This window comes from Marmota marmota, unplaced genomic scaffold (genome assembly GCF_001458135.2).
Source record: "Marmota marmota marmota unplaced genomic scaffold, marMar, whole genome shotgun sequence".
Taxonomy (NCBI): domain Eukaryota; kingdom Metazoa; phylum Chordata; class Mammalia; order Rodentia; family Sciuridae; genus Marmota; species Marmota marmota.
The window spans coordinates 5874102-5900566 of record NW_026000185.1 but is presented as its reverse complement, the minus strand read 5'-3'; the positions used below and the strand labels follow the sequence as shown (position 1 = coordinate 5900566).

At 41.4% G+C, this 26465-nt stretch overlaps 1 protein-coding gene across 2 annotated transcripts in view; it reads right to left on the bottom strand.

The window, feature by feature from the left end:
• LOC107146666 (CREB binding protein) overlaps positions 1-26465 on the bottom strand; it is a 133605-nt gene that overhangs the window by 38722 nt on the left and 68418 nt on the right. For both annotated transcript variants that reach the window (XM_015490802.2, XM_048789245.1), the window contains 10 exons: positions 21675-21915; positions 20308-20421; positions 9761-10003; positions 7988-8090; positions 7538-7684; positions 5761-5878; positions 4620-4791; positions 4261-4299; positions 1960-2084; positions 1159-1347 (listed from right to left, as the gene is read on the bottom strand). In XM_015490802.2, coding sequence (XP_015346288.1) covers positions 1159-1347; positions 1960-2084; positions 4261-4299; positions 4620-4791; positions 5761-5878; positions 7538-7684; positions 7988-8090; positions 9761-10003; positions 20308-20421; positions 21675-21915 — 1491 coding nt within the window. The remainder of the gene's footprint in view (positions 1-1158; positions 1348-1959; positions 2085-4260; positions 4300-4619; positions 4792-5760; positions 5879-7537; positions 7685-7987; positions 8091-9760; positions 10004-20307; positions 20422-21674; positions 21916-26465) is intronic.

The following is a 26465-nucleotide window of genomic DNA, read 5'->3' as shown; positions in this document are numbered from 1 at the left end:
AGGGGAGGGGAGGGGAAGGAAAGGAAAGGAGGAAAGGAAGAAAGAAATCTAATCACTGTTCTAGAGCAGAGGTTAGAACAAATGCAGTTGGCTGCTTGTTCCTGTAAGTCAATTTTTAATAGAAAGAACCATAATTGTTCATTTTTGTGCTTTTTTATGGAAGCTGCTTCACTACAATAGCAGAGATGAATAATTAAAACTAAGACTATGGTACAGAAAGAGGAAAATATTCACTCTCTGGCTCTGTACATAGAAAAGGTTTATTGAGGGCTGGGGATGTGGCGCAACTGGTAGCGCGCTCGCCTCGCATGCTTGCGGCCCAGGTTCAATCCTCAGCACCACATACCAACAAAGATGTTGTGTCCCCCGAGAACTAAAAAATAAATATTAAAAAAAAAAGAAAAGGTTTATTGACCTCTATTCCAAAGCAATAAGATGTTATGAAAATTTTTTAAAAAGGTCATTATATAGTAAATATATCTACTGTATTCAAAGACTCATTCAACATTACTTCATATTAAAAAAAAATAAGATGTGAATTTTATCTAAAAGATAAAAAGATTTGACCTGTTTAAACACATCCAAGTTTTGTATACAGTAGTAATCTGATGCACTACAATTAACAAAAGGGGGAGAGGAAGCAGTAAAAAGAAAAGAGTTGTCTTCAGCTTTAGATTGAATAATTAAAAACATGTTCAGCAAGAAGTGAGCTACTCCAATGATTCTGTTAGCTTGACATCCCCCAGGCAGTGAGAGACAGGCAGCAAGATACATAAACTAAAACACTAAAAGTAAACTCATCCCTTTAAAAAACCCTAGTGTCTCTCAGGATCACATGTTAATCTTAGATTTTAAAAACCATAAAACAAATAAACAAAACCAAGAAAACCACCCCAAACTCAAAGATCAAAACATAAAACACATAAGCCAAAAAATCACACTCCAATCTACTATTTGCATGAAGTTCACCAAGAAAGGACAAGAGGAATTCAAAATAAATTAACAATTACTGGATAAACTAGGAAAAAATGAAGAGATGCTGATACATGAAAACTAATATTCTAGAATTTGAATTTCCATTAAATAAGACTGCTTCACACTGCAGGGAAGCTGGAGCTATATGGATGTCAGCAGCCAAGGTCCCCACAGTAAACATACCTGTGACACGGCTGTCTGGGCAGCTGGCTGCCCCATGCCCACACTGTTCACACTCATGGCCCCACTGGATGATGGGAACTGGTTTTGTGGCAGAAACTGGTTCTGAGTGGGTGCCTGGGCCATCATGTTGTTGGCGTGTGCACCCATCATGTTGGGGGGCTGAGGCATCCGGGAAGGAGAAATGGCCATCTATAAGATAATAAGCATTCAGAGAGCTGCAATGCAGACGGTATGGAACACGGTTTTCCAGACAAACAAAGCAACCAGAGAACCAAGGGCTTACAGAGTGCAGAGCACATGGCTTCAGTCCTGGAGACTGCCACTAGGAACCCTCCTAGTTCACAGGCACTTTTCCTTGCCTTCTCAAGTAGTCTCTCAAATGAGCCAACTTCAAATTGTCCTACGAGCAGCAATCAATAGCATGCCAAGCTCAAACATGCCTTTTATTAGTTCAGTAAAGTGTTTAGAGAGCAGCCTCAGGAGAGCAAGCTCAAGTCAACAGACACTGGCAATCTCTGTCTGGCCACCTATCTGAGGATGGTTGCCTGCTCACTTTCAGAGCACCTTCCTTCTTACAAAACCAGGTATTTCTATGAATGTTATTCCAATAAAAATAAGTAACAGCCAAATAATCTTCAATGTCATAACAAAGATCTTAAAAGAGAGAGAGATGTATGAAGTAAAGAATAACCCAAACTCCAAGGAACAGGTCCCACCATGTTCTCAGATGACACTTAGAATTCCCTGCTCAGACAGCATTCCTAAAGAGACAAGGGTTGAGAGGAGGGGAGAAGCACTCACCCCTGGAACTGAGGCCATGCTGTTCATCTGGACAGAGTGGTTCATTGGGGAAGCTGCACGTGGACCCATGGGTGCTTGTGGCAACTGGACACTCCCCAAGGACATTGGGTTAAATGAATTCATCCCTGTAAACACACCCACAATGCACTCTCAAGAAAACAGAATTACAACTTCTCAAGTAAAGAAAATAGAACACATAGACAACATAAGACAACCAAGAAGAACTCACTCAGCTAACCAGAGAAGACAGTTAAGCAAGCGACTTCTCTACACTTAGGGAAAATGGCACACATGTGGCATGAGAGAGTGGGATGGTAGGGAGAGCTGGGCAGAACATGAGATGAGAATAGAAGGCTAGGTAAAGACAACAAAGGAACAAACAAGAGCTGATGTGCACAAAGCAAAAAAGCAGGTGAGGGGACACCGCAAAGGAATCCATCTATGTAGGGAACATTTCCTGAATCCAGGGCCAGCATCTGAGTGTAGCCTCACCTGACATCACTTGGAGCAGCTGGCTCCCATCCTCCCAGGATTTCAAGCTTCTTGGCTGGGTTTACATTTATTGTTAGAATCTACGCTAAGACTAAAAGCACTGTTTCAATACTTTATAAGCACTTTTAGTGTTCAGGAAGTGCCCAAGGGCCAGCAGGTCTTACACCAAGGCTCTGTCAGTTTGCAGAAACTCCAAGCCACTGACAAAGACTTCATTAGGCAGCAAGTATCTCCAGACCACAGTGGCTAGTTCTTACTAACTTCCAACAAAATTCTGCAAATTGTGAGCTCTAAGTAAAGGTCAGCTCAAGAGATCTTCCACCAAACAATGGGATCTAAAAGAAACCTTGGAGGACTTTCTGCAAGCACTGCCTTGACACTGGTATAGCCGTGACAGGGTCAAGAACATCTGTGTCTTGTACACTATCTTCAGCAACTACCCAAAAAGTGCCATCAAGGCCCATGAGGAATTCTAAAGGAGCCTATCACTAAAAAAAAAAAATAAATAATAAAAAAAAACCTTCCTTGACAGAAATGAGAGAGAGAGAGAGAGAGAGAGAGAGAGAGAGAGAGAGAGAGAGAGAGAGAAATGGTCGGTACGAAGAAACAACCTCTAAAAAAATCCACATTTCCACAGACCTGGGTGTGCTGGTAGGGAGGCCAGTGGGTGCTCACCTAGAAAATGTCTTTCTCAGTAACCTTTAACCAGTGCCTCATGCGTGCCAGGCAAGTGCTCCACCACTGACCCACAACCTCAGCCCCTTATTTATTTTTTAATTTTGACATTTTGACCAACAAGCTGTACCATCATATCCAAAGCATGAAGACCAAAGGCCAGAGCATCCCAAGACAGCACATAGAGCTTCCAATTTTCTAAGCTCTAATTTTCAACTTTTTGATTTGATTCACTTTCATATCTAGTGCATACAAATGGGTCCCTGATGATTCTATCCTATGTCTGTTTCAGTATGTAGTAAGATTGCCACAGCTTTAAACAACCTTTCTCCTCTTCCAAACTACTCTGAGAGTAGTTTGCCTTGTAAACACTGCAACAAAGCCTCTTCCTTTAGAATCCAGATAACGTCACCACCTCATTTCACAACCTAGAGAAATAAGAACTGAAAGGCTTGCAAATGACTCCGGGCTTTGAACTCCCAAAAAAGAGACCACAGAATCCTCCTGACTTGAGAAAGAGCCTATAAGACTGTTTAGAAAGATGCAACTATCTAAGCCTGCTGGGGCTTTCTGCATACAGGCTCCCGAAGCCAACATCCACCAGCCCACCTTAAACCCCACACCCTGGAATGGTCAGTGCACGTCCCTACCCGACCTGCTGCAAGTACTCACCATCCCAGGGCTGGCTCTCACATGCTCTCCTGAGCATTCGGAACTGCCTCTTCCCCCTTGTAAAATGCTTCTTTTTTGTACTATCCCTAAGAGCAATGTCTGACCCCCCCCCCACCCATTCATTTAAAGAAAGTTCTAAATCCTATAAAATAAATGATTTTTATTTTATTTAGTTACTTTTATGTGAGGTTGAACCCAGTGCCTCATACATGCTAGGCAAGCACTTTTCCCTAGCCCTCTAAATCCTACTTTTGATCTCTTTTGAGATCTTCACTATAATTTCCAAACTTCCAACCTCAACGAATTCACACTACCTGTAGAATTGAATTCTCATCAACAAAATGAATGGAAAGAGTAAGAAAAGGTTACAAAGACATTGACAGAGAAAACAGAAAAGAAAAAAAAAAAATGTGGCTACTAAAAGCTAAACTAAAATATGATATGCAACAAATAGTTAAATACCTTGAGAAACCTGCATGCGATTCAGGGGTAGGGGTCCATCTATAATGGCAAAAAAAGACAACTCTGGTTACTTAAAATAACCCTTGATTTAGGAGTCAGGAATTTTCTATGGAGGACTTTAAACATTAAGAGAAATAGTGAATGGGTCTCATAACACTTGCATTCTGATGCCAGGGCACCCTTTAAAGAGCCCTCCCCCAAGAGAAACTCAAACATCCCCACAGGCCACTTCCATACAAACAATTTCTGAAGTGAAAGCTTTTGGAGAACATAATTCCAGTCTTTGAAATATATCCCAGACACTGAAGAAAAGCCAAGTGAACAGGCTAAGGGCTGGTGGGAGGAAATGCAGTCCTTACTTGGAGGTCTCACAGACTGGGCCGGTGGGATCACAGGGGGTTGAGCCCCAGGGGCGGGTAACGCCGGCTGGTTACCCAAGATGCCTTGTTTATGTAAGCGCGATCTCCGTTTTTCCTCGAGTTCTTTTTGTATCTTATAGATTTTCTCTGCTAATAAGTGATAGTATTCATCCTAAAAGACAGTAACATTCAATATTAAGCATAAAAATAAATAAACAATCTATTTTGTTTTGGTGCTGGGATCAAACTCAGGGTCTTGTATATGCTGAACAGGTACCACAGAGCTACACCTCAGCCCAATTTTGGTGTGTTCAGGGGTGGTGGAGGGGGTACTGAGGATATAACCCAGGGGCACTTTACCACTAAGCTATATCACCAGCCCTTTTTATTTTTTGAGACAGGGTCTCCCTAAGTTGATTAGGGCCTTGCTAAACTACAGAGGTTGACATTTAACTTGCAATCCTCCTGCCTCAACCTCCTGAGTTGCTGGGATTACAGGCATGCACCACCATACTCAGTTCCCAGCCAAATTTTTTTTCCCACAAAATTTATTTATTTATTTATTTATTTTTGAGACAGGATTTTAATATTTATTTTTTAGTTTTCGGCGGACACAACATCTTTGTTTGTATGTGGTGCTGAGGATCGAACCCGGGCCGCACGCATGCCAGGCGAGCGCGATACCGCTTGAGCCACATCCCCAGGCCCCCAGCCAAATTTTTAAAGTATATTGACAAAGATAACTGTTCAACATGTCTGATAAATCACAGGGCCAAATTCTTTCTGAATTTCTAGTGATTTTATTGGACTTATCAAACAGTAGGTACTAAATGTTATATGTCATTGTACAATGGAGCCTCCACTTGGGTATTCACTGACTCAGGCAATAATATGACACAAGCATTATAAAGAATACCCACTATGAAAAGTATGTGCAAGGGATATTCTGTGATTGCACCCACCCCTTGAACCCCTGTAGATAGCACTTGCAGTTAACAAGAGTGTCATGCAGGAATCTCTTATCTGGATCTTCGAGGTGCAGGGTCCCCACACAAGTTCCCTCACTTCTGGACAATAAACAGACAGATGTAGCTCCCCACCGAATGTGCTATGCAGGCATGGCTACTACTTGGTGACCTACCCTGCTATTAGCAGACTCATACATGTCTCCCTCCACTTTCTTGGCATAGGCAACCAGGTTCTCCATGCGACGATCCTTCAGAGCTGCAGGGTCAGGGGTTGGGAAGATGGCTTGGACACTGAAAGAATAATACACTCTATCAACATCCTACTTTCTTTTTTTTCTTCCTGATGGTACTAGGGATGTAACCCAGGAGTGCTCTCCCACTGAGTCAATTTTTTCCCCCTCTGAGTCATTTAAAAAAAAAATTTTTTTTTTTAGTTGTAGACAGATACAATACCTTTATTTATTTATCTTTATGTAGTGCTAAGGATAGAACCCAGTGCCTCATGCATGCTAGGCAAGTGCTCCATCACTGACCCACAACCTCAGCCCCCTTATTTATTTTTAAATTTTGACATAGAGTCTTGCTAAATTGCCAAGGTTGGCTTCAAATTTGCAATCCTCCTGTCTCAGCCTCCTGAGCCACTGGAATTACATGTATGTGCCACCATGCATGCCCATCCTCAACCTACTTTCAGGGTCATCACATGAAAACTACAAAACCAGGATGGGCTACCTGTGAGGGTGACACAGTGCTGAGAAACACCCCAAACTCTCACCTCACACATGAACACGGGAAATAATCCTGACCTTCAACTTACCTACATGTCAAACACACCACTATTTTGCTGCACCAAATATGTGCAGAGTCATTTCAAGAATAACATGATTTCAAGTCAATCCCAAATAACTAAAGGCCAATGCTCTCTCTGATATGTGGATGCTAAATTCACAATAAGGTGGGGGTGGGAATAGAGGTATTTTGGACTAGACACAGGGGAGGGGGCATAGGGGTAGGAATGATAGTTGAATGAATCAGACATCATTACCCTATGTGCATAAATGATCACATAACCTGTGTAACTTTACATCATGTACAACTAGAAGAATGAGAAGTTATAGTCCGTTTATGTATGATATGCCAGAATGCATTCTACTATCATGTATAAATCATTAGAACAAATAAAAAACATATATATATAAAAAGAACAACATGATTTCAAATTCCCAAGCTTTAACACCTATTTATTACAAAAAAATATGATCAAAATAAGAGAGGAAAAACATTCAAAGGAATCTAGTTGATTAACTTCACCTACAACTTAAGTTAACTAGCTTTAAGATAGTGGATGGTCATGCTGTCTAAACTCAGCAGGTCCAAATTCCCCCCAATTCTCAGGGGTCCTTTTTTTTTTTTTTGTACTGGGGATTAAACTCAAGGGCACGTTACCACTGACATAAGTCCCTCCTCTTTTTATTTGAAACAGGGTCTCCCTAATTTGCTTAAGGCCTTGCTAAGTTGCTGAGGCTGGCCTTAAACCTGTGATTCTCCTGCCTCAGCATCCCAAATCGCTAGGATTACAGGTGTGTGCCATTCCACCCAGCTATAAGTTTAATTTGAGCCACAAAAAAGGTAAATATCTTGAGCTAATCCTCACAGCTCAGAGGTAAAGAAGCCGTGCTATAGTTTTTGCCCCTCTGCTATCTGATGCTTCTGCTCACTGGGAAGCAAGGATCTGTGAAACCCAGCATGCCCAAGGAAGCCTGGGGGGGGGGGGGGGGGTGGCTTTTTAAAACAAGCATGTGTTTGTCTATAGTTCTGTCACCTGAGACCAATGGAAAAATAAGAAATAAAGCAGACATCTATGAAACTGCAAAATTACAATGTTGGCTTCAGCCACAAAATGTAAATGGGGTGGTTGTGGCAGGGGTGGACCGGTGGATGGATACATACAGTTTATGCACTAGATGGCTCCGAAGGTCCTGAGTGACATGTTCATGCCAGCCTTTCCGAACTCCAGTGCTGGAAGGAGGTGCTGCTGCAGGTATCGTGCTGAGGTTTCCAATGTTGCCAGAGTTTGAGCCATCGTTCATCAGTGGGCTAGGGAGGACACACATCCAGCTATTCAAGAGACTCAAAGGCTTTCCATCTCAGCAAAATATAACTTTAAAGTTAGGAGAAGCAAGGAATGTATAAACAAAACTCAATTTATGCTTAATTCATTCTGTTCCACATTTATAATTTTAAAGGGAGAGAAAAATGCCATTCACCCCCTACCATCCCATTAAACAATCTTCCTCTCTACCACATGCTGAGAAAGGCCACAGAGTTGTGTGCGAGCCCTGCTCACTCTCGTGCCCATCTGTCCTTTAGATTAAGAGCTAACCGAAACCTGGGTCTTACTTGGTGGCCCCCAGGGAAGCTGGAAGAGCAGATTCTGAAAGCAAATTTGGTGGCTGCTGATCTGTTGTTATTCCTCCTGCTGGAATGTTCATCGGGTTATTTCCTTTAAAGACAAACAGAAAAAAAGTCAATTAACTTCTAAATTATAACATACATTTCTAAGTTCTGAAAACAAACAAGTCACCACATCAACAAGTGATTCACACGAATCACAGTAACAAATATAATGACAGGAACGCTGGGAGCTATATTTTCAGTAATGGTGAGCAACTCCTACAAATTCTGTTATTTTCTCACTCTGTAACCAAAATAAGACAGGTTCAGGAGGCTGGATGTTGTTCTAAGTGCACTCTATGGCTGTAGGGAAAAACTATAAATGGCCCATTTGCAGACTCCAACTTTGATGTTTTATTAATGTTACACCCTAGACAATTAAGATAACTCAGTCATATCTTTGGGTCATTTTCTTTTGGGGGAATTATCAGAAAATAAAATCACAAATTAAATACAGGAGAAAAATATAGAAGGCCAATTTAGCTTCAGTCTTCACATGAAAGTAAGAAAAAGTTGAGATTCGAAGAGCAGTTAATAAAATTGTCGAAAATTACACTATTTGCAGGAGTGGGATCAGAACAGAACTTGGGTTGTTCTTGAGTCTTTTATCTAGTCTCCAGGCCAGTATTATATTTGATAGTCATTAAGGAAGCTGTTTTTCAAAATGCAACATAGGAGATGATTTTAACTGGTCATGTGGAGAATCATTTTTTGAGTCTCAAAACTCTTTTTTTTTTTTTTTTTTTAGAGAGAAGAGAGAGAGAGAGGAGAGAGAGAGAATTTTAAATTTATTTTTTAGTTTTCGGCGGACACAACATCTTTGTTTGTATGTGGTGCTGAGGATCGAACCGGGGCCGCGCGCATGGCAGGCGAGCGCGCTACCGCCTGAGCCACATCCCCAGCCCCTCAAAACTCTTGTTCTGGGGCTGGGGATGTGGCTCAAGCGGTAGCGCTCGCCTGGCATGCACGGGGCGCTGGGTTCGATCCTCAGCACCACATAAAAATAAAATAAAGATGCTGTGTCCACCGAAAACAAACAAACAAATAAATAAATAAAAACTCTTGTTCTGCTGGGAAGAGGCTAGCCCAACTGCCTGCCTTCCCAGGCAGCACTGCTCATGTAGCCTAAGCCTGAGATTAAAAGCACTGTGGTCATTTGGAGAAAAACAGTAAGGAAACAATATGCAGAAATGGTAAAAACTGAGCAAGATACTGAAGGCTGGCAACTCATAGGCTGGAGTGACAAGAAGCTGGTAACAGGAGATCCAGTCAGAAGTTTGACTGGTAGAGTAGAATTTCTGAAACGCCTGTTGCTGACCAGTCCAAGTATAGATTGGTTAATTCCAGAAGTGGGTGAACCATGGTTAAGATGTGCCAGGAAGTGTCCATAGTAAGTTAGTATCCACCTAAGTGATATACTGTAAGTATGATTTGTGAGATTTTTGCATCCTGAGCCACATGGCACACCCTTTATGAAAACTATTCAGGCAGAAGCAGCACAGCAAGCAGCAAAGCATTGCTTCACTTGTAAATGGTGTTCTTTTTACAAGCATAGTACACCTTCCTTGCATCAGATACCTTACCTTTTCCTTAGAAGTATGTTATTTCAACTATTGAATCTGAAGTAAAAACAAGAACTAAAAAGCCTTAGGTTCCAATAACAGTTATCATCCATTCACTGCATTTAAACAAAAGAAGGTCTTGAGCTCCTTCACATACCCAGGGGGTTGAGAGTCCTCATCTGCTGGTGGGCTGGAGGCTGTGCTGGTTGCTGGCCAGGAACCTGAGGCTGCAGCTGCGTCTGCGGCTGGTTCATGTAGGGGAGTCCAAGAGCAGCATAGGCCCGCTGCATAGAGCTGGGGTCTATGGGATTTGGGTTACTTAAAGAAGTGGCATTTTGTTGCCCTGTGCCAACAGAACCAATTGTGTTTTGAATTCCACTAGCTGGAGACCCCAGGATGGCTAGAACAACAAACAGACAGGCAAAAAAGGTAAATAAAAGGGAGAAGCCCACATGGTATTTAAAAACTAATGAGAAGCAAATAAAATCTTACCAAAAGACTATACATACATGTCATAAAGTGTTAAAACAAGGCTATTGAAAAAGGAGCTGTGCTGAAAGTAAGAATCCTGTTCATTCAGCTATTCTGGCAGTAGCTGAAGAATAAAAAGCTAAAGAAAATTTATGCTTCTATCTCAGAAAGCAACAGACCATAAAAATTGCAGAGATCACTTAATAAATATTAGCAGGAGGGAGTGCAGCTCAGTAGTAGAGCTCCTGTGTAAAATGCACAAGACCCTGGGTTCAATTCCCAGCACTGCCCACCCCCACAAAAAGTATTAAAATCCAGTAACTCCTAATACGAAGATTCAAGAAAGTGGCAAGTGTGTGACAGGCAAAATTCCACAGGGATTGGCAGCCATCACTGAGACAACAAAGGAATCTTCTTGTTGCCCCCACCCCACATCCCTCATTGCTTCCATGCACAGGTACAGAGAGATTAGCAGAGGTAACACCTGGTACTTTCCAAATAACAAAATTACAATTTCTCTAAACTTACTCATACAATGACAAAACTAACAATAAGCCTTTCCTGTGGGAATTGTGCAGAGAGCACAACGCTGGGCTCTCTACCTATTTGAAACTATTCAAGAACTACTGCTCCCCCCAAAACAACCCAATCAATAAATGGGTTAAGGAGCTGAACAGACACTTCTCAGAAGAAACGCATTCAATCAACAAATATATGAAAATAGGTTCAACATCTCTAGTAATTAGAGAAATGCAAATTAAAACAACTCTAAGATTTCATCTCTTGCCATTCAGAATGGCAGTTATCAAGAATACAGACAACAATAAATGTTGTCGAGGGTATGGGGGGAAAGGCACACTCATACATTGCTGGTGGGACCACAAATTGGTGCAACCAAACTGGAAAGCAGTATAGAGATTCCTCAGAAAATTTGGAATGGAACTACCATTCGACCCAGTTATCCCACTTCCTGGTCTACACCCAAAGGACTTAAAATCAGCATACTATAGTAACACAGTCACATCAATGTTTATAGCAAGTCAATTCACAATAGCTAAACTGTGGAAGCAATCCAGAAGCCCTTCAATAGAAGAATGGATAAAGAAACTGTAGAATATTACTCAGCATTAAAAGAGATTAAAATTATGGCATTTGCAGGTAAATGGGTAGCATTGGAGAAGATCATGCTAAGCGAAGTAAGCCCCCAAAGGCTGAATGTTTTCTCTGATAAGTGGATGCTGATCCATAATGGAGGGGGGTCATGGGAAAAATGGAGAAACTTTGATGGGGCCAAGGGGAGGGAGAGGTGGGAAGGGGGAGTGGGAAGGGGAAATGGGGGCAGGAAAGATGGTGGAATGAGATGGACATCATTACCCTAGGTGCATGTAAGACTGTACATATGGTGCAATGCTACATCATACACAACCAGAGAAATGAAAAGTTGTGCTGCAATTGTGTACAATGAATCAAAATACATTCTTGTGTTATATACATCTAATTAAAATAATTAAATAAATTAATAATAATAATAAAAAGAACTATTGCCCTTGACAGACTTAACTGATGTGGCTGAAATTAAGGAATGGAATAAGCCCTGAAGATTCTGTTCTGGTTTTCATTTATCCAGGTACCACCCCAGTACCCCCTGATTTTCAGGACCTGGATCTGTCTCACCACCAGTCCCACGAGTGCCAGGTAGACCAGTTGCCCCACTTAGTGGATTAGCCCCAAGGGACTAAAGGTAAAGCCAATGTCAAAATAAGGAACTCTGGTGGCCAGAGTTGTGGCTCAGCAAAAGAGCGCTTGCCTAGCATGTGCGAGGCCCTGGGTTGGATCCTTGGCACCACATAAAAATAAATAAAATAAAGGTATTATGTCCAACTACAACTAAAAAATAAATATTAAAAAAACAACAACAAGGAACTCCACTCTAAAAGGCTTTCAAATTAACTGAGAGATGACCTTAAACTTTGATTTCCTTGGTCACTGGAGGTTCAATTCCATCTATCCACCCACCCATCTATCCATCTGTCCATCCCAATGTCCTCATTTGGTGAGTATTTACCACATGACAGAAGTTTTATGTCATACTATTTACTGTTACTCTTTATTTTTTACTTTTGGAGGTACTGGGGATCAAACCCAGGGCCTTATGTAGGCTAAGCAAGCAATCTACCACTGAGCTACAACCCCAACCCCAACAGTCCTATTTGTTGCAACTCTGGAACTTCAAAGCCATGTTAAAAATAACAGCTTAGCCTGGTGAGATGGCACATACCCATAATCCAGTGACTGGGGAACACCAGTTCAAGGCCAGTGATGGCAACTTAGCCAAGACCCTGCCTCAAAATAAAAAATAGAAAGGGTTGGGATATAGCTCAGTTGTAGAGTGCCCCTGGATTCAATTCCCCAGTCACACCCTGCCCACCCCCTCACCACAGCAGCTTACAAAATTAATATAACTACATAATATTTTGACATCATAAAACACTATCACAAAATCTTTCAAATTCAAACCACTAATGTATAAGCACTATTCTGTCATTCAACTACCAGTGCAAGTATAAACACTTATCAGAGCAACTTAATTAAATCAAAACGTGTGTTAAAAAAAAAAAAATAAATCTAGGTAATTACCCATTCCATACTATTAACTTTTCTAATAAGGATAGTCAGATCTCAAACTCATTAATGTTCATTAGACACAATTATACACACCAAGCACCTTATTATTATAAAGGAGAATCAATTCCCAAGATGCACCTTGCCAAGTGTGTAGGTGAAATAGTCATATACCTTTAGAAGTATTTTGTCCAACAGCTAGTACTCCTGGAAACTTTAAGCACGTGTCCTTCATGCTTCTGAAACTGACGTGCTAATTTTTTAGGAGGGTGGTGGTGGGGTATTAAAGATTAATCTGGGGACCCACTATATGCTGAGCTAGATCCCCAGTTGTATCTTATTTATTTATTTGATTTTTTGGAGACAGGATCTCACTAAATTGCTCAGACTGACCATTATCTGTGATGATGCTCCTATCTCAAGCTTTCTGAGTAGCTGAGATTACAGGTATATACCTCTGCACCCAGCTCTTGCTGAACTTTAAAAAAAAGAACTATGATATAAAAAAAGAAAGTAATAATGTTTGGCTGGTTTACTCTGGAGGCGGGAGGGTTCTGGGGATAGAACCTAGGGCCTCATGCATGCTAAGCCCACTTCCATGCCCCAACCCAGAGTAGTTCACTATCACCTTATGGTGTAACAGAACAGATGCAGACTGCATTCATATACAGAGTGGTGAATTGTGGCCAGGAATGTGAAGAAACAAAGTTATCTATGTAGCCTTCTACTTCTGGGTGATGATACCATAGCTCTGCTTAAAGGGATTCCCTCCTACTATATTCCTCTTTCATTCACATTTTCCCAAATGACATCCATTTAGCTAAAATGCTCAACTAAGGGTGAAACACCATTCTTAAGCCTAAGGCCACCTGCTAGGCCATCAGTGACTCATTTACAAAAGGCCTCCCCAGGGAAGCTGCTGACATGGTCACTGTATTTTGTGTTTGTATTATAAGCATTTATTTCCTAAATGTCAATGTTACTGTATTTTTTGAAAGAAAATATATCTATCAGAAGACAGGCACACGTTTGGAACTTAGCATTTCTAACAATTCAGAGCAAGGAAAAGAAATTACACAGGCCTCCGGGGCTGGGGTTGTGGCTCAGTGGTAGAGGGCTTGCCTAGCATGCATGAAGCACTGAGTTCAATCCCTGGCACCACATAAAAATAAACAAATAAAATAAAGGGGCTGGGGATGTGGTGCAAGCGGTAGTGCGCTCGCCTGGCATGCGTGCGGCCCGGGTTCGCTCCTCAGCACCACATACAAACAAAGATGTTGTGTCCGCCGAAAACTAAAAAATAAATATTAAAAAAATTCTCTCTCTCTTTAAAAAGTAAAATAAAATAAAGGTATTGTGTCCACCTACAACTAAAAATATATTAAAAAAAAAAAAAAAAGAAAAGAAAAGAAATTATAAAAGACTCTGACATTATGGCCCCAACATGTGACCCAAATGATGCTACTGGATAAAAAGGCACACACAACTTTAGGGTAAGGGACATGGGGCTTCCTGTGGGGTGATGGCTGATTGTCAGGGGAGTCACGTAAAACAACATCAACTGTTTTGCAACTCAGGATGCCACCAGAATCTGTGAACGTTTTCCTAAGCCTTCTCTAAATTCCTATGGGGCCCACTAGGCCTCTGCTTAAGGCACTTATGTGTGTTCACTCACTCACTCAAGCACAAAACAGACTCAGGAGTATATTCTACCAGGCTCCCAAGTACAGGTTAAGCACCAAGTCTCTGCACTGTCTGAGTTTAGAATCTGCTGGGAGAAACAGCAGAGTAATCCAATCACCACACAACTCAAGTCAAACTGAAGCTTATAACAATACTTGAGTCAAAAAAAAAAAAAAAAGTTCATATCATCGTTCCTGGACATCCCTGAAAGGTGGGAACCCATGTGAGACTCAAGCTTATTCTTCACCTGCCACATGGAACCCTATGAAATGCCATGTAGACTCCAGGGGATTGGCAGCCCATATAATGCAGTGAGTAGCCATACCCATGCTGTCCTGCACGCAGCACGCTGGGACTGAATAAGAATGGATGGAGTGCTACAGAGAACAATGCATCTATCTGTATCCCCAAGAATGAGGTGTTCTATAGTCACCAATTTTTCATATTTGGAAAATCTTGGTCTTTTTGTCATTTTTACATCTTTTTTTCCTTTCTAGAGCCTAATGCTATAGGATGTCACATCACAAGCCACAGTGTCCCAAAATTTCTCTGCGTGCTGAGGATACCCTTTTGTGCATGAAGGCTGATCAGTGTCAGCCTGTAGCCCCCCTCAGGAGGAGGGTGGGAGATACATGAGAGAAAGTCAGGTGGGCTGCACTTGAACTCCATTCCAGGGCACTCTCAGGATCTAAGTACTAGTTCACCTCTCCCTGAGCCACTCAGAGAAAGTCAGAAAGAAAAGCAGCACATGTTCCCCAAGCAGCAGGAGCCCAAGGAAGATGATGGAGAAGACTGAAGAATGAATATTTGGGGTTCTGCCTGGCATATCTTATAGTGTACCTGAATTCACACACTATATTTGCTTCCTTAAAGAGACCTCCAACATCCTGCATCACCACACTCCTTCTGTTGTAGCTAAAGTAGAGACCAATGGCTCATGAAACAAAAGGCCAAATTTACCATCATTCTTCATGTCGGGATAAGGCAGTCTTTTCCCATTGAGCACACTAAGAGGTTCCCTATATAGCACATGAAGCTTACTAGAAACATTCAGCAAACTAGTCCCTGATCATTTTCAATAAAACTGAACTTGATGTAGAAATTCAATGAGAATTACCACAAATTAAATTTCAAAGCTTTGTCAGGATGATGGAAGATATGTCACTAAGCAGACAAGGAAACTACTCTATCTGTCTCTTAGATTTCTATAGGAAAAGTGGTGCCAGAATTTATTCAGACTTGCAGATCTCTGCCAAATTTGCAGGAATCACCACAATGCCTTTGTTGAGTCCTGTGTAGGCCAGCACTTACTTGTGACACAGCTTCTCTCTGTGCATAAGACAGAACACCAGAACCAAGAACAATGCTCAAGTGTTCAGGTATCACCCAATTGTTCAGACCTGTCCTCACCACTGACACTATATCATATCTCAACAGAAGCCAAGAGACGCAGAAGAAATGATTCCACATAACCCAAAAGGCCAAGAAGCAGTCATTCTGATGAAATCTTTCACCAGAATCTGATGCTGAAGCCAGGGACAGCAAAACCACTGCTCTTGCTATAGTCATACAGTACCAATTTCTGGTACCTCTATCTCCACCACAGTCTGTTAAACAGGTGTCTAGAGACTAAGGAGGGCTCAAGTGAAGCAAAGGGCCTGGCCAGCACCCAAGTAAGGCACTGGATGAGGGCAAGTTTTGAGGAGGAAGATTTTGACTCAATGTTAGCAAAGGAAGGCATCTCAAACAATCAGAAGCACAAAAACAAAACAAAAAACAAATAACCAGGCCACGCAGTGAGGGCCAAGGCAATGGGAGGCATTGGAGCAACAGGCTGGAGGACTACTTAGGTCTAGGGCTGGGGTTAACCTTTGAAGCTCTCTACTAATATTCCTTGTGGGATTCAGAGTTGAGAAACCAGGTTTCGTTTAGAGAAATGCCTCTTCCTTTCTCTACAGCTTCAGTATGCAGGCATCCTGAGCAGAACATCTCAGTTTTTTTTTTTTTTTTTTTTTTTTTTTTTTTTTTTTTTAGTTTTCGGCGGACACAACATCTTCGTTTGTATGTGGTGCTGAGGATCGAACCCGGGCCGCACGGATGCCAGGAGACCGCGCTACCGCTTGAGCCACATCCCCAGCCCCTCAGTTTGTTTTTTTTTTAACATTTAAGTTTTCAGTGGACACAATACCTTTATTTTTATTATTTTTTTTTAATGTGGTGCTGAGGATCGAATGCATGTGAGACGCGCACTCTTCCTCTGAGCCACAATCCCAGCCTAACATCTCAGATTTAAAAAAAAAAAAATGTTTATTTTTTAGCTTTAGGTGGACACAATATCTTTATTTTACATTTATGTGGTGCTGAGGATTAAACCCAGTATCTCATGCATGCTAGGCGAGCGCACTACCACTGAGCCACAACCCCAGCCCCAACATCTCAGATTTTAATGTGCATGTAGACTAAGTACCTGGGAATTCGTTAAAAATGCAGATTCTAACGGGGTGTGGTGGTACTCACCTATAATGCTAGTGACTGGGGAAGCTGAGGCAGGAGGAGCAAAAGTTTCAGGATTTGAGCTGGGGTATAGTTCAGGAGTAAAGCACCCCTGGGCGAGGGTGGGAGGAGGGGGGGTAGAGGGGGAGAAGGAGAGGGGGAGGGGAGGGGGAGGGGAGAAGAAGGGAAAAGGAAAAGAGAAAAGGAAAGGAGATTCTAATATAGGAGGTCTGGGATAGGGCCCAAATCTCACCCAGGAGGTCACATGGATCCTAGCAAAGGAACTGAGGCACATGTCCACTCAGAATTTTACTAAAGGTCAGATGCCAGGGTTGACAGTAGAAAAAGACCTAATTATTGAATAAAAGTTGAATATCTCTATAATAGATGCATAACTCAAGATCAGAGATTACAGAATTTCTAAAAAAAATAATTCAAAGAAAAAAAAATCAAACAGAATCTCAGCAAAAAAACATTCTCTGGGTGGAGACACCAATTACATTATAGAAGTTAAGAGTGGAGCGTGTGCCAACCACAGAGGTGTGTGTTAGGTAAGCTCAGCATCTGTGGGAGACACTGCCCAGAAGGCAGAGCCCCAGGTTTCCCTGGTCACAATTCTACAGAACAGGTTCTAAGGGGCCTCAGTAGAGCCTGGTCTTCAGCAGCTCACCACAGCCCATGTGATTCCAACCAACCCATCCTCACAGGCTTCCACAGTGCCAGCACTGTTCCTGCCATCCAGACTGTGCTTCCGTTGATACTTTGTTTAAGCCAGTCTAAGCACACAACAAATCTCATCCCACCCGTGGACCACCAAGAACCTGGCTTGCTATCACTTGAATCCTGAGTGAGAACACCATGATATGATGATGGTGGTGATGGTGATGATCAAGATGTGTGTGGCACTTGGGATTGAACCTATAGGTGCTCTACCACTGAGCTGTTTTTGTTTTGTTTTAGTTTTAATTAGCTTTAATTTTGAGACAGTGTCTCCAAGTTGCCAAGCCTGGCCTTGAAATTGCCATCCTCCTGCCTCAGCATTCTAAGCTGCTAGGATCAAAGGCATGCACTTCTGTGTTCTGTGCCTGGCCATCATGTTCTTTTTTTTATTTTTATTTTTTTCTTATTTTTTAGTTGTTGATTAACATTTTTATTTATTCATTCATATATATGGTGCTGAGGATCAAACCCAGTGCCTCACACATGCTAGGCAAGCGCTCTACCACTAAGCCTCAGCCACAGCTGGCAGCTGCAGCCCCAGCCCCATCATGTTCTTTTTTTTTCCTTACATACATGACAATAGTGGCCCATCATGTTCTTTTTTTATGCATATGTTCTGTCTCTAAAATCCAATCTTAACCTACAGAAGGATCAGATTCTCATTTCTCTCTCTCAGTTCCTACAGCAGGTTCACACACTGAGTTCAATTTGCTTTAGAAGACAAAAATAATAACAAAAATCTACAAAAATCAATATTGCTAAAAGCTTTCCCACTTTATAAGCAACTCTACTCATAAAACTATAGTGCTAGATAGAGCCAGCTGAAACCTAATTTAAGAAGCATTTAGAATTTTAAAAGTATTAGAATTCTCTTTTTTTCCATAGTAAACTACCAACACCTTTCGTGGAGCTCATCTGAACCTTCCCTTAGACTCTGCAGTAGGAAATGACCCTGGCAACACCTCCCAGTATGACTAGTAGGAAGACTGCGGCTTACCACTTGAGAGAGCATATACCAAGTCAGCTTTCATAACATTTAAGCAGTTGTAAGGATGCTAAGAAAAATAAACCACATACACTTCTTTTCTTTATTTGAAACAAAAACCACATAAGTAGTTCTTAAAAAGAGAAATCTTAAAAGTTTACAATTGTTATGGCAGTATATACTACATACACCTATAAATTAAACAACTATAATTTCAACAATGAGTATTGGACACTTAAAAACGCCTTATACTGAAATGTGTCTTAAAGTACAAGATATTTAAACAATACAATATACTTAAAAAAATAAAGTTTTATAATAACTTAGAGGAAAAACAGACTATATTCCACAAGACATATTATTCTAAATATAGGAAGACCTATGATCTCAGAACTTTACTTCATGTAAGAAATATTTAGGGCAATTGTGCATTAAAAATTCAAATTTTGTTCAATCAAAGAAAAATTTAACGGATTCAGGAAACTTTCAAAAGAAATTTATTGTGACTCCTCTGTTGGGAGGAAGGATAACAGGCCCCAGCAACCGGGAAATTTCTCTGTGTTCTGAGGATGACCTGTTGTGCATGAAGGCTGTTCAGTGTCAGCCTGTAGCCCCCTCAGGAGGGTCGGATACATGAGAGAAAGTCAGGTGGGCTGCACTTGAACTCCATTCCAGGGCACTCTCAGGATCCAAGTGCTAGTTCACCTTTCCCTGAGCCACTCAGAAAAAGTCAGAAAGAAAAGCAACACATGTTCCCCAAGCAGCAGGGGCCCAAGGAAGATGACAGAGAAGCATTAAGAACCATTCTCGGAACAAAATCAGGGAGGAAGAAAGACGGCACAGATGAGAGAGAGAGTAAGATGAAGACTGCCACGCTGAAAGATTACTGAGCGGGGGCCTGAGGAGCACTTCCTAGCTGTCTGTAAGACAAAGACCACAGTTTCACCTCTGAAATGACAGGGCAAGGCCTTAGAAATGGGAAGAGATATTCATTCTTCTTACTGTTCTGAAGCCTACAAACAGCAGGGACCCTGGAGACCACATGCAGGCCTCCTGATGAACAGATATAAGCATAAAACTAACTGTACCAAGGGTTACATAGACAGCTTCAAAGATGACAAACAATGGGAATGATTAAGATGTGCCAGTCCTGGGCTAGTGGAAGCTGAATAAATTGTTAGTTATACAAGTAGGTCTGGGAATTCCATTTCTATGTAGAAGAAAAGGTTCACAAACGCCTGCAGGTGGGATTATACCGACCCATCCTGGGTGACAGGGCCTTCAGACATACTTTTTAGAAGGGGGTTCAATTCCAAAAGCAGTGCCCCATTTATATGTCCACTGATGTCACCACCATTAAAAGGGACATGACAGTGAATTCTTAATATTTGGTGATACTCAGTGAAATCACTTAGTATCTGGTAGAAAATATCATGTCTTCAAGTCAGCTCTTTGATCAAAGTGACCTTGCTGTTTTGCGCTCCATCAAGTACATGTATGCAGGGCGGGGAGCAGTGAAGATGAACGAAAGTCCAACGGCTATTGCCATTCATGTTTACTGGCAGCCCATCTACCCTCTGAGCCTGGCTGCACCTGGGTCTCTGTCCACCCTGCCTCACCCCTGTGCTCTGTGGCTGGAAACCCCTGCCCACTCCCTACCTACTCTAGGCACTCTCTAGAAACAGCTTCTAATCTCATCTCCGAGCTTCTCTGCCCCCGTGCTCACTTACTTTGTTGGTTTCGCTTGTCACTGGCATTTTTCAAAGGGAGGCAAACAGGACAGTCATGTCGTGTGCAGTTCTTCCAATGAGAGATGATTTGTCGTGAAGATGCACAATGGGCAACTATGACCAGAAAAACAACGAGATGTTATTTTTCTATCCAAATCGTCACACTTTCAATTACACCTAAATTATAATGCCAGATTCCATAAGAAAATGGTAACAAGTGTAACCGTAACACAATATAGGCAGTCCTCAACTTACAAACAGGCTGTTTTCCAAAAAGTTTGTAAGTTGACTATTGAAAATTCCAAACAAAAACTTCCCACGGAAGCAATGTTATGAATGATGGGTGATTAAAGTTCAGCCCACAAAACAAAAGCTATTCAACCTAAAATACTTAACAACTGCAATGAAAAGTAGAACAAATGTAGTTCTGTAATGCCACTATTTAAAATAAAAATATTAATTATGTTTAAAGATGAAACCACCTAAATACAACAGCTGAAGACTTACAGCTGGAGAAGCAAATGAGAAGACTGTGGAGATTACAGAAGGGAGCTTAGGTGCTTTGGAAAGTACTTGAGAGGGCACTTGACCCTGGTGATTTTCAGTCTTCATCTTCTAGCATCTAACCTTACCCTTTTTTCTGTGCTTCTATCATAATCAGGATTACTCTGGGAACTCACAAATGTGAACATAGATAGAGAGGGAGACCAGGGAGATATTTTCCCCAGGGTTTATGAGCACAAGAAAGAAGAGAAGCAAAGAGAATAAAGATACTAGGAAAGTACAGCTGGTAACAGAAATATCTGATAAAAGAGGGGAAAGGGGGCACATGATGTGCCTGATTCACTACCTCCCTAGGGATGACAAGGTGAGTTCCCTGTGTGACTGCCAGTCACTCAGGACAACCTGGTTGTCACTGAAGTAGCCTCAAGACCTAGGGCAGAGGAGCAAGGTAGTGGGCCACTGCTGGCCTGAGTCTTTGAAACAACCACAAGATAGACGCCAGGGTATGGGTAGGGTGCGTGCCCGACTGTGCATGTGCTGTGTTTGTTGCCCCAAATCGAACAGTCTAGACATTTACATCACGGATTACTCAAGAAGTGACAAAAGTCTTCCATGAAAAGAAGGAGGAAAAGAGCAAACTCGGGCATAGCCTCAAGCAGGAGAAGGTTGCAGAGAAACAGAAAACCAGGCTGCCTTTCTCCTTAGCAGGTAGGCCTTGCAAGGGGCAGCTGAGAGCACACATCCTAGGCTACACCAAGGATGGGACCTTGGCCACAGGAGTCTTCTGACCTCAAGAGTGCTGAACAATAACAATGCCACATTCCACCCTGCTCACTGCCACCAGTTCAGAAAAGGGCACTTACCTTGGCAGGCCTTCCCAGCCTGACAATGAGTCATGTGATTCAAAACGTTTTTCATGGTTCGACAATGTGGGAGAGAGCAGGCCCGAACCTCTCCGTTGGCTTGTTCTCGTCGCTGACATTTATGAGCATGAAGCAGTAGAACCAGCTGCTGCTGTATCAATTTGCGTTTTTCAGGGTCTGCTGTGGGGCCTGTTGCAATTGCTTGTGTGGGTACAATTCCCACTGATGTCTGCATTTGAGACTAAAACAAAACAAAATAACAAAAAGTATTTTATTAAGCTTTTTAGAGTTTCAATTCATACTCATTATTTCACAAATGTGAAAATTGTCAAATAAAACCAACTACAGAGAGGAGGTTGGTGTGTTTCTCTTATCCATCAGTGACTTTAAGAAGATCCAGAAGCCAAGAACTCTATCCAACTCAGACGTAAGGCTGATTCAAGTTCCGTCATTCAAACAAAAAAATGACACTATGAACGGTAGCAACCAAAACCCAACTCACTCTACACCACATACAACTACTGGAAAAGCTGCGTATTAAAGCAGGCTAAATTCACAAGAAAATTCTGCTTTTGTAGGTCTCCAATGGCCAAACAGTGGCAATTTCACAGGCTCCACCAAATTAAGAAGTTTGCCAAGGCAGGATGAACTACAACATACTACAATATCTGAAGTCACAAAAGAATCACCATCACCTTCTGTTTTTTGGATTTCATTTGCAGTTTGACAGTGGTCCCTGCCTTACAGCACCTATCCTTAATACAACCAGTATGAGTTTTGATGCTTTTTAAAGAAATGCTTTAAAAAAAAAACACACATTTATTTTTTAGGTATAGATGGACACAACACAATGCCTTTGTTTTTACATGGTGCTGAGTATCGAACCCAGGTCCCGCCCGTGCTAGGTGAGTGCTCTACCGCTGAGCCACAATCCCAGCCCCAAAGAAATGCTTTTGACTTTCAAAAAATTGCCATTCTGACATTTGGAATCTTTTTCAAAAAATATTATTTGATGATCTGCTAAAAATACAGAGTTTGCTTGTCTTTATCTTTCTGAAACAACAAGCCAGACCAAACATACCTCTTTACTGCAAAGAAAATGGAAAAAATGACCTGTAGAGTCTTATTCTTTACCAACTACCAACATTCTTCAAACTTACTGCAAAGACCAAGTAAGAGAAATATAATCCTCCTACTATGTAGTGATAGCATCCACAGTTCAGAGGTTCTGAATATTCTCTAATATTCTGATACACCTACCCTGAGTCCACGGCACCTACTATCTTCCCTAAATCACAACACCAGTATGATGTTTTTATATAAGAATCAAAACTATACAATTATGAGAAAGAAACTAAAAATGTTTCTTAATCAAGACTCATTTGCTAAAAGTTGTGATTTTCTATCTGTGTTTTATCCTCATGAGAATTCAGAAAATAAGTGTGCAGGAAAGCCACGTGGTTTTGCTAAAGAGCAAAACCCCTAGAAGCCCAAGAACACCCAAAGCAACAGCGAAATTCTGGCTATGGCAGAAGAACCTGAATGCAGAAGCACAGGAATTCTAGGAGAAAACAGCCTCTATTTCTTCTGTTTATCTTTTTCTGGTTAGGTATAAAGGCAATAAACATATACTGCAGATTTCATGCTCAGGATATAAAGTGCCCCCCAAAAGATTTGTGCTGAAGGCTTGTCCCCAATGCAGCAATGGGTGTGTGTGTGTTAGGAAATGACTGGATCACGAGGGCTCTAGCCTCATCAGTGAATTAATAATTTGAATGAACTACTGGGAGATGGTAAGAACTAACAGGTGGGCCACCTCTGGAGGAAGTCCTGGCCCTGTCCTCACTCCCTCCTCATTGTCCCTGGCTGACATGAGCAGTTGTCCTCCAACATGCCTTTCCATACCATGTGTTCTGCCTCACTTCATACCCAAAGCAATGGAGTATTAATAAAAAGTATTAATAGGTTTTTGTTTCTTCTAATCTTTTTCTATATGTAGATGCACACATATGAACCATAATTAATACTTTCATATCTGACATGTAGATATGTCTGGTAAACACAAACATGCATATGTCTTGTTTCTCCAGGTCCTACCCTATACCACTGTGTTGTCTCATAGGTGTTGGTATGACCTGTAATGAAAGCACAGCATCTTACGATATAACCGTATGTTTATTTAACTAGCTTCCCACTGTGTCGTATAAGCTGGAAGCCCTTTCCTCTCTAAGGGTTTTTGCAATTTTAAATAGACAGTCTATAAGCAAAGTCTGTGACTGCACCCCTGTGAGCATTCAGTGTCAGTGCTCAAAGTCCAACCACAAGTCACTGGGAATGGAGACGTGAACAAAAGTGAGAAATGTATGGCCCTTGTTCAGGTATCTTTCTTTGGCATTTATAAAATTTCAAACATGCAGAAAAGTAGAAAGGACACCATTACCGGTGAACAAGTAACTGTTCTTCCCTATCAGCTAATATCCAGTCATATTCCTTTACCTGCCCACAAGATGTCCTCTACATCTGGTTTGCACAAACCAAGACTTAAGGCCCACACCCTATATCTGCTCATCATCTTTAAGGTTCTTCATCTATTGATCTCTCCCTTCTGTACTCTTGACAACCAGCTGGCACAAGAGATCACCCAACCATCTTTCCACTGCTGCTTAAACTACAGAAAAACCACACAATAGGAAAACATAAAACTTAGGTACAAATTCTAGTAATTTGTAAATTATAAGCAGATTTTGTTAAATTACCAAAAATGATCTCAGGGCCTTTCATTTGGGATGTTTTTAATAGCATCTTTTACACCATACTTGACCATATGTCAACACAGTTGGAAACCATATGACAAATTAAAAACCTGCTCTACTATTTGCCTACCTGTGGATGGAGGACATGACTCACACGACATGCATCTTTAAAGCAAACTGGAGGGTGGAGCTGAGCCAACAACAAAATGGAACAGAACATTTGTCTTGTGTCCTGGGTCTTGCTTTCCCTATGTAACTTGCTATGTCCAGTGCTCCAGTTTTTGCCAAGTACTCACAAATATAAGGGGTACGTTTACTGCTCACCTCTCCCAGGCTAGTGTTCAATGAGCTAAAAGTGCTATGGTGAACTGCAGGTGGCCTGCAAAAGCACACTTCAGACTCTCCCAAAGTCCCAACTGCCCAGGTAGGCACCAAGAACAGAGGGAAAGTGCTTGGACAAAGAACTTCCCTTTAAAAGACTGGAAAAAACTTAAGTGTTGTAAGCTCCCCAAAAGCCATCAACATTTATACAATTTTGTTTTGGCAATAGCCAAGAAAAAATTTTAAAACAGTGAGAATAAAGAAGACTCTACATTGCTAGAGTCTAAAACACACTCTAGAGTTCTTTGAGTAAATCCAGAAACAGACACATGTGCACATGAAACCAGCATCTGATAAAGATGGTGCTCCAACCTGGGGAATGGCAGGCATCTCTGACTGCTATTTACCTGAAATACAAAAATAACTCCAGATGGAATAAAGTACGTAAAGCATACTAAAATGCATAAAAGGAGTATCTTTAGAATATGAGGATAAAAAAAATTTCTTAACACAGGCATACAAGAATAAAGATTAAAAAGGGTAAAAACTGAGAAAAATTTTGTTGCTATTCTCATACACAAACAGTCTTTAAGAGATTAAAAAAATCAAACTATCCTACTAGAAAGCTGGGCAAAGAAGATGCACAAATACTTCATAAAATATAAAGAAACAACAAGCACAAAAACATCTCCTCCTTGCTGCTGAGACAATACAGAGGAAGAACAGTCTTTTCAGCTGGTGGCCCTGGGTCCTACTCCCAGCACCCCCACACACAAAGAAAAGAAAGGAAAAGGAGCCCACTGCAGTGGTGCATGCCCGTAACCCCAGAAGCTCCGGAGGCTGAGACAGGAGGATCACAAGTTCAAAGCCAGCCTAAAGCAAGGCACTAAGCAACTCAGTGAGACCCTGTCTCTAAATAAAATACAAAACAGGGCTGGGGATGTGACTCATTCACTGGTCAAGTGAGCTGCCACTTCACGCTCACCAGGATGGCTATAATAAAAGAGACAGATGTTTAACAACAATAGCGACTGTGGGAGAGAATGTGGAGAAGGTTAAACACTCATGCACTGCAGGTGGGAATACACAACTGTGTACAGAACTACCATATGATCTCATAATTCCACTCAAAGAGAATTAAGAAGACGTGTTTGCACTTTAATTTGTTGAAAGGAAAAAAAAGAGCAAACATTCATAGCATCATTATTTATAAGTCAAAAAATGCAAACCAGTCAAATGCTTATCAACTGTTGAAAAGATAAAATGTGGTATAACTAAAATGGAATATTATTCAACCATCAAAAGCAAATACTGACAAATGACACAACATGAATTTTAAAAACAGTATTTTCATGGAAAGAAGTCACAAAAGACCATTTGTTGTTATGATTCCATTTCTATTAAATAATAGGGGCAGAAAGTAGGTTTGTGGTTGGCTAGAGCTGGGGTTCAAGAGAACCAGGGAGTGACTGCAAGTAGTGCAGAGGTTCCTTCTGGGGTGATGAAAACTATACTATACAAGTGACTGTGAAAATGACTACACAATGCCATTTGAGCACTTTAAAAGAAGGAATTGTATGATACATGATCTACATCTCAATGAAACTGCTGTGAAAAGTTCTACTTCACTAGTTATCAAAGAAGTGAAATAAAATGCTGAGCTATTTTCCACCTATCAGTATGGCCAACATCCCCCCCCCCCCCACCCACACACACA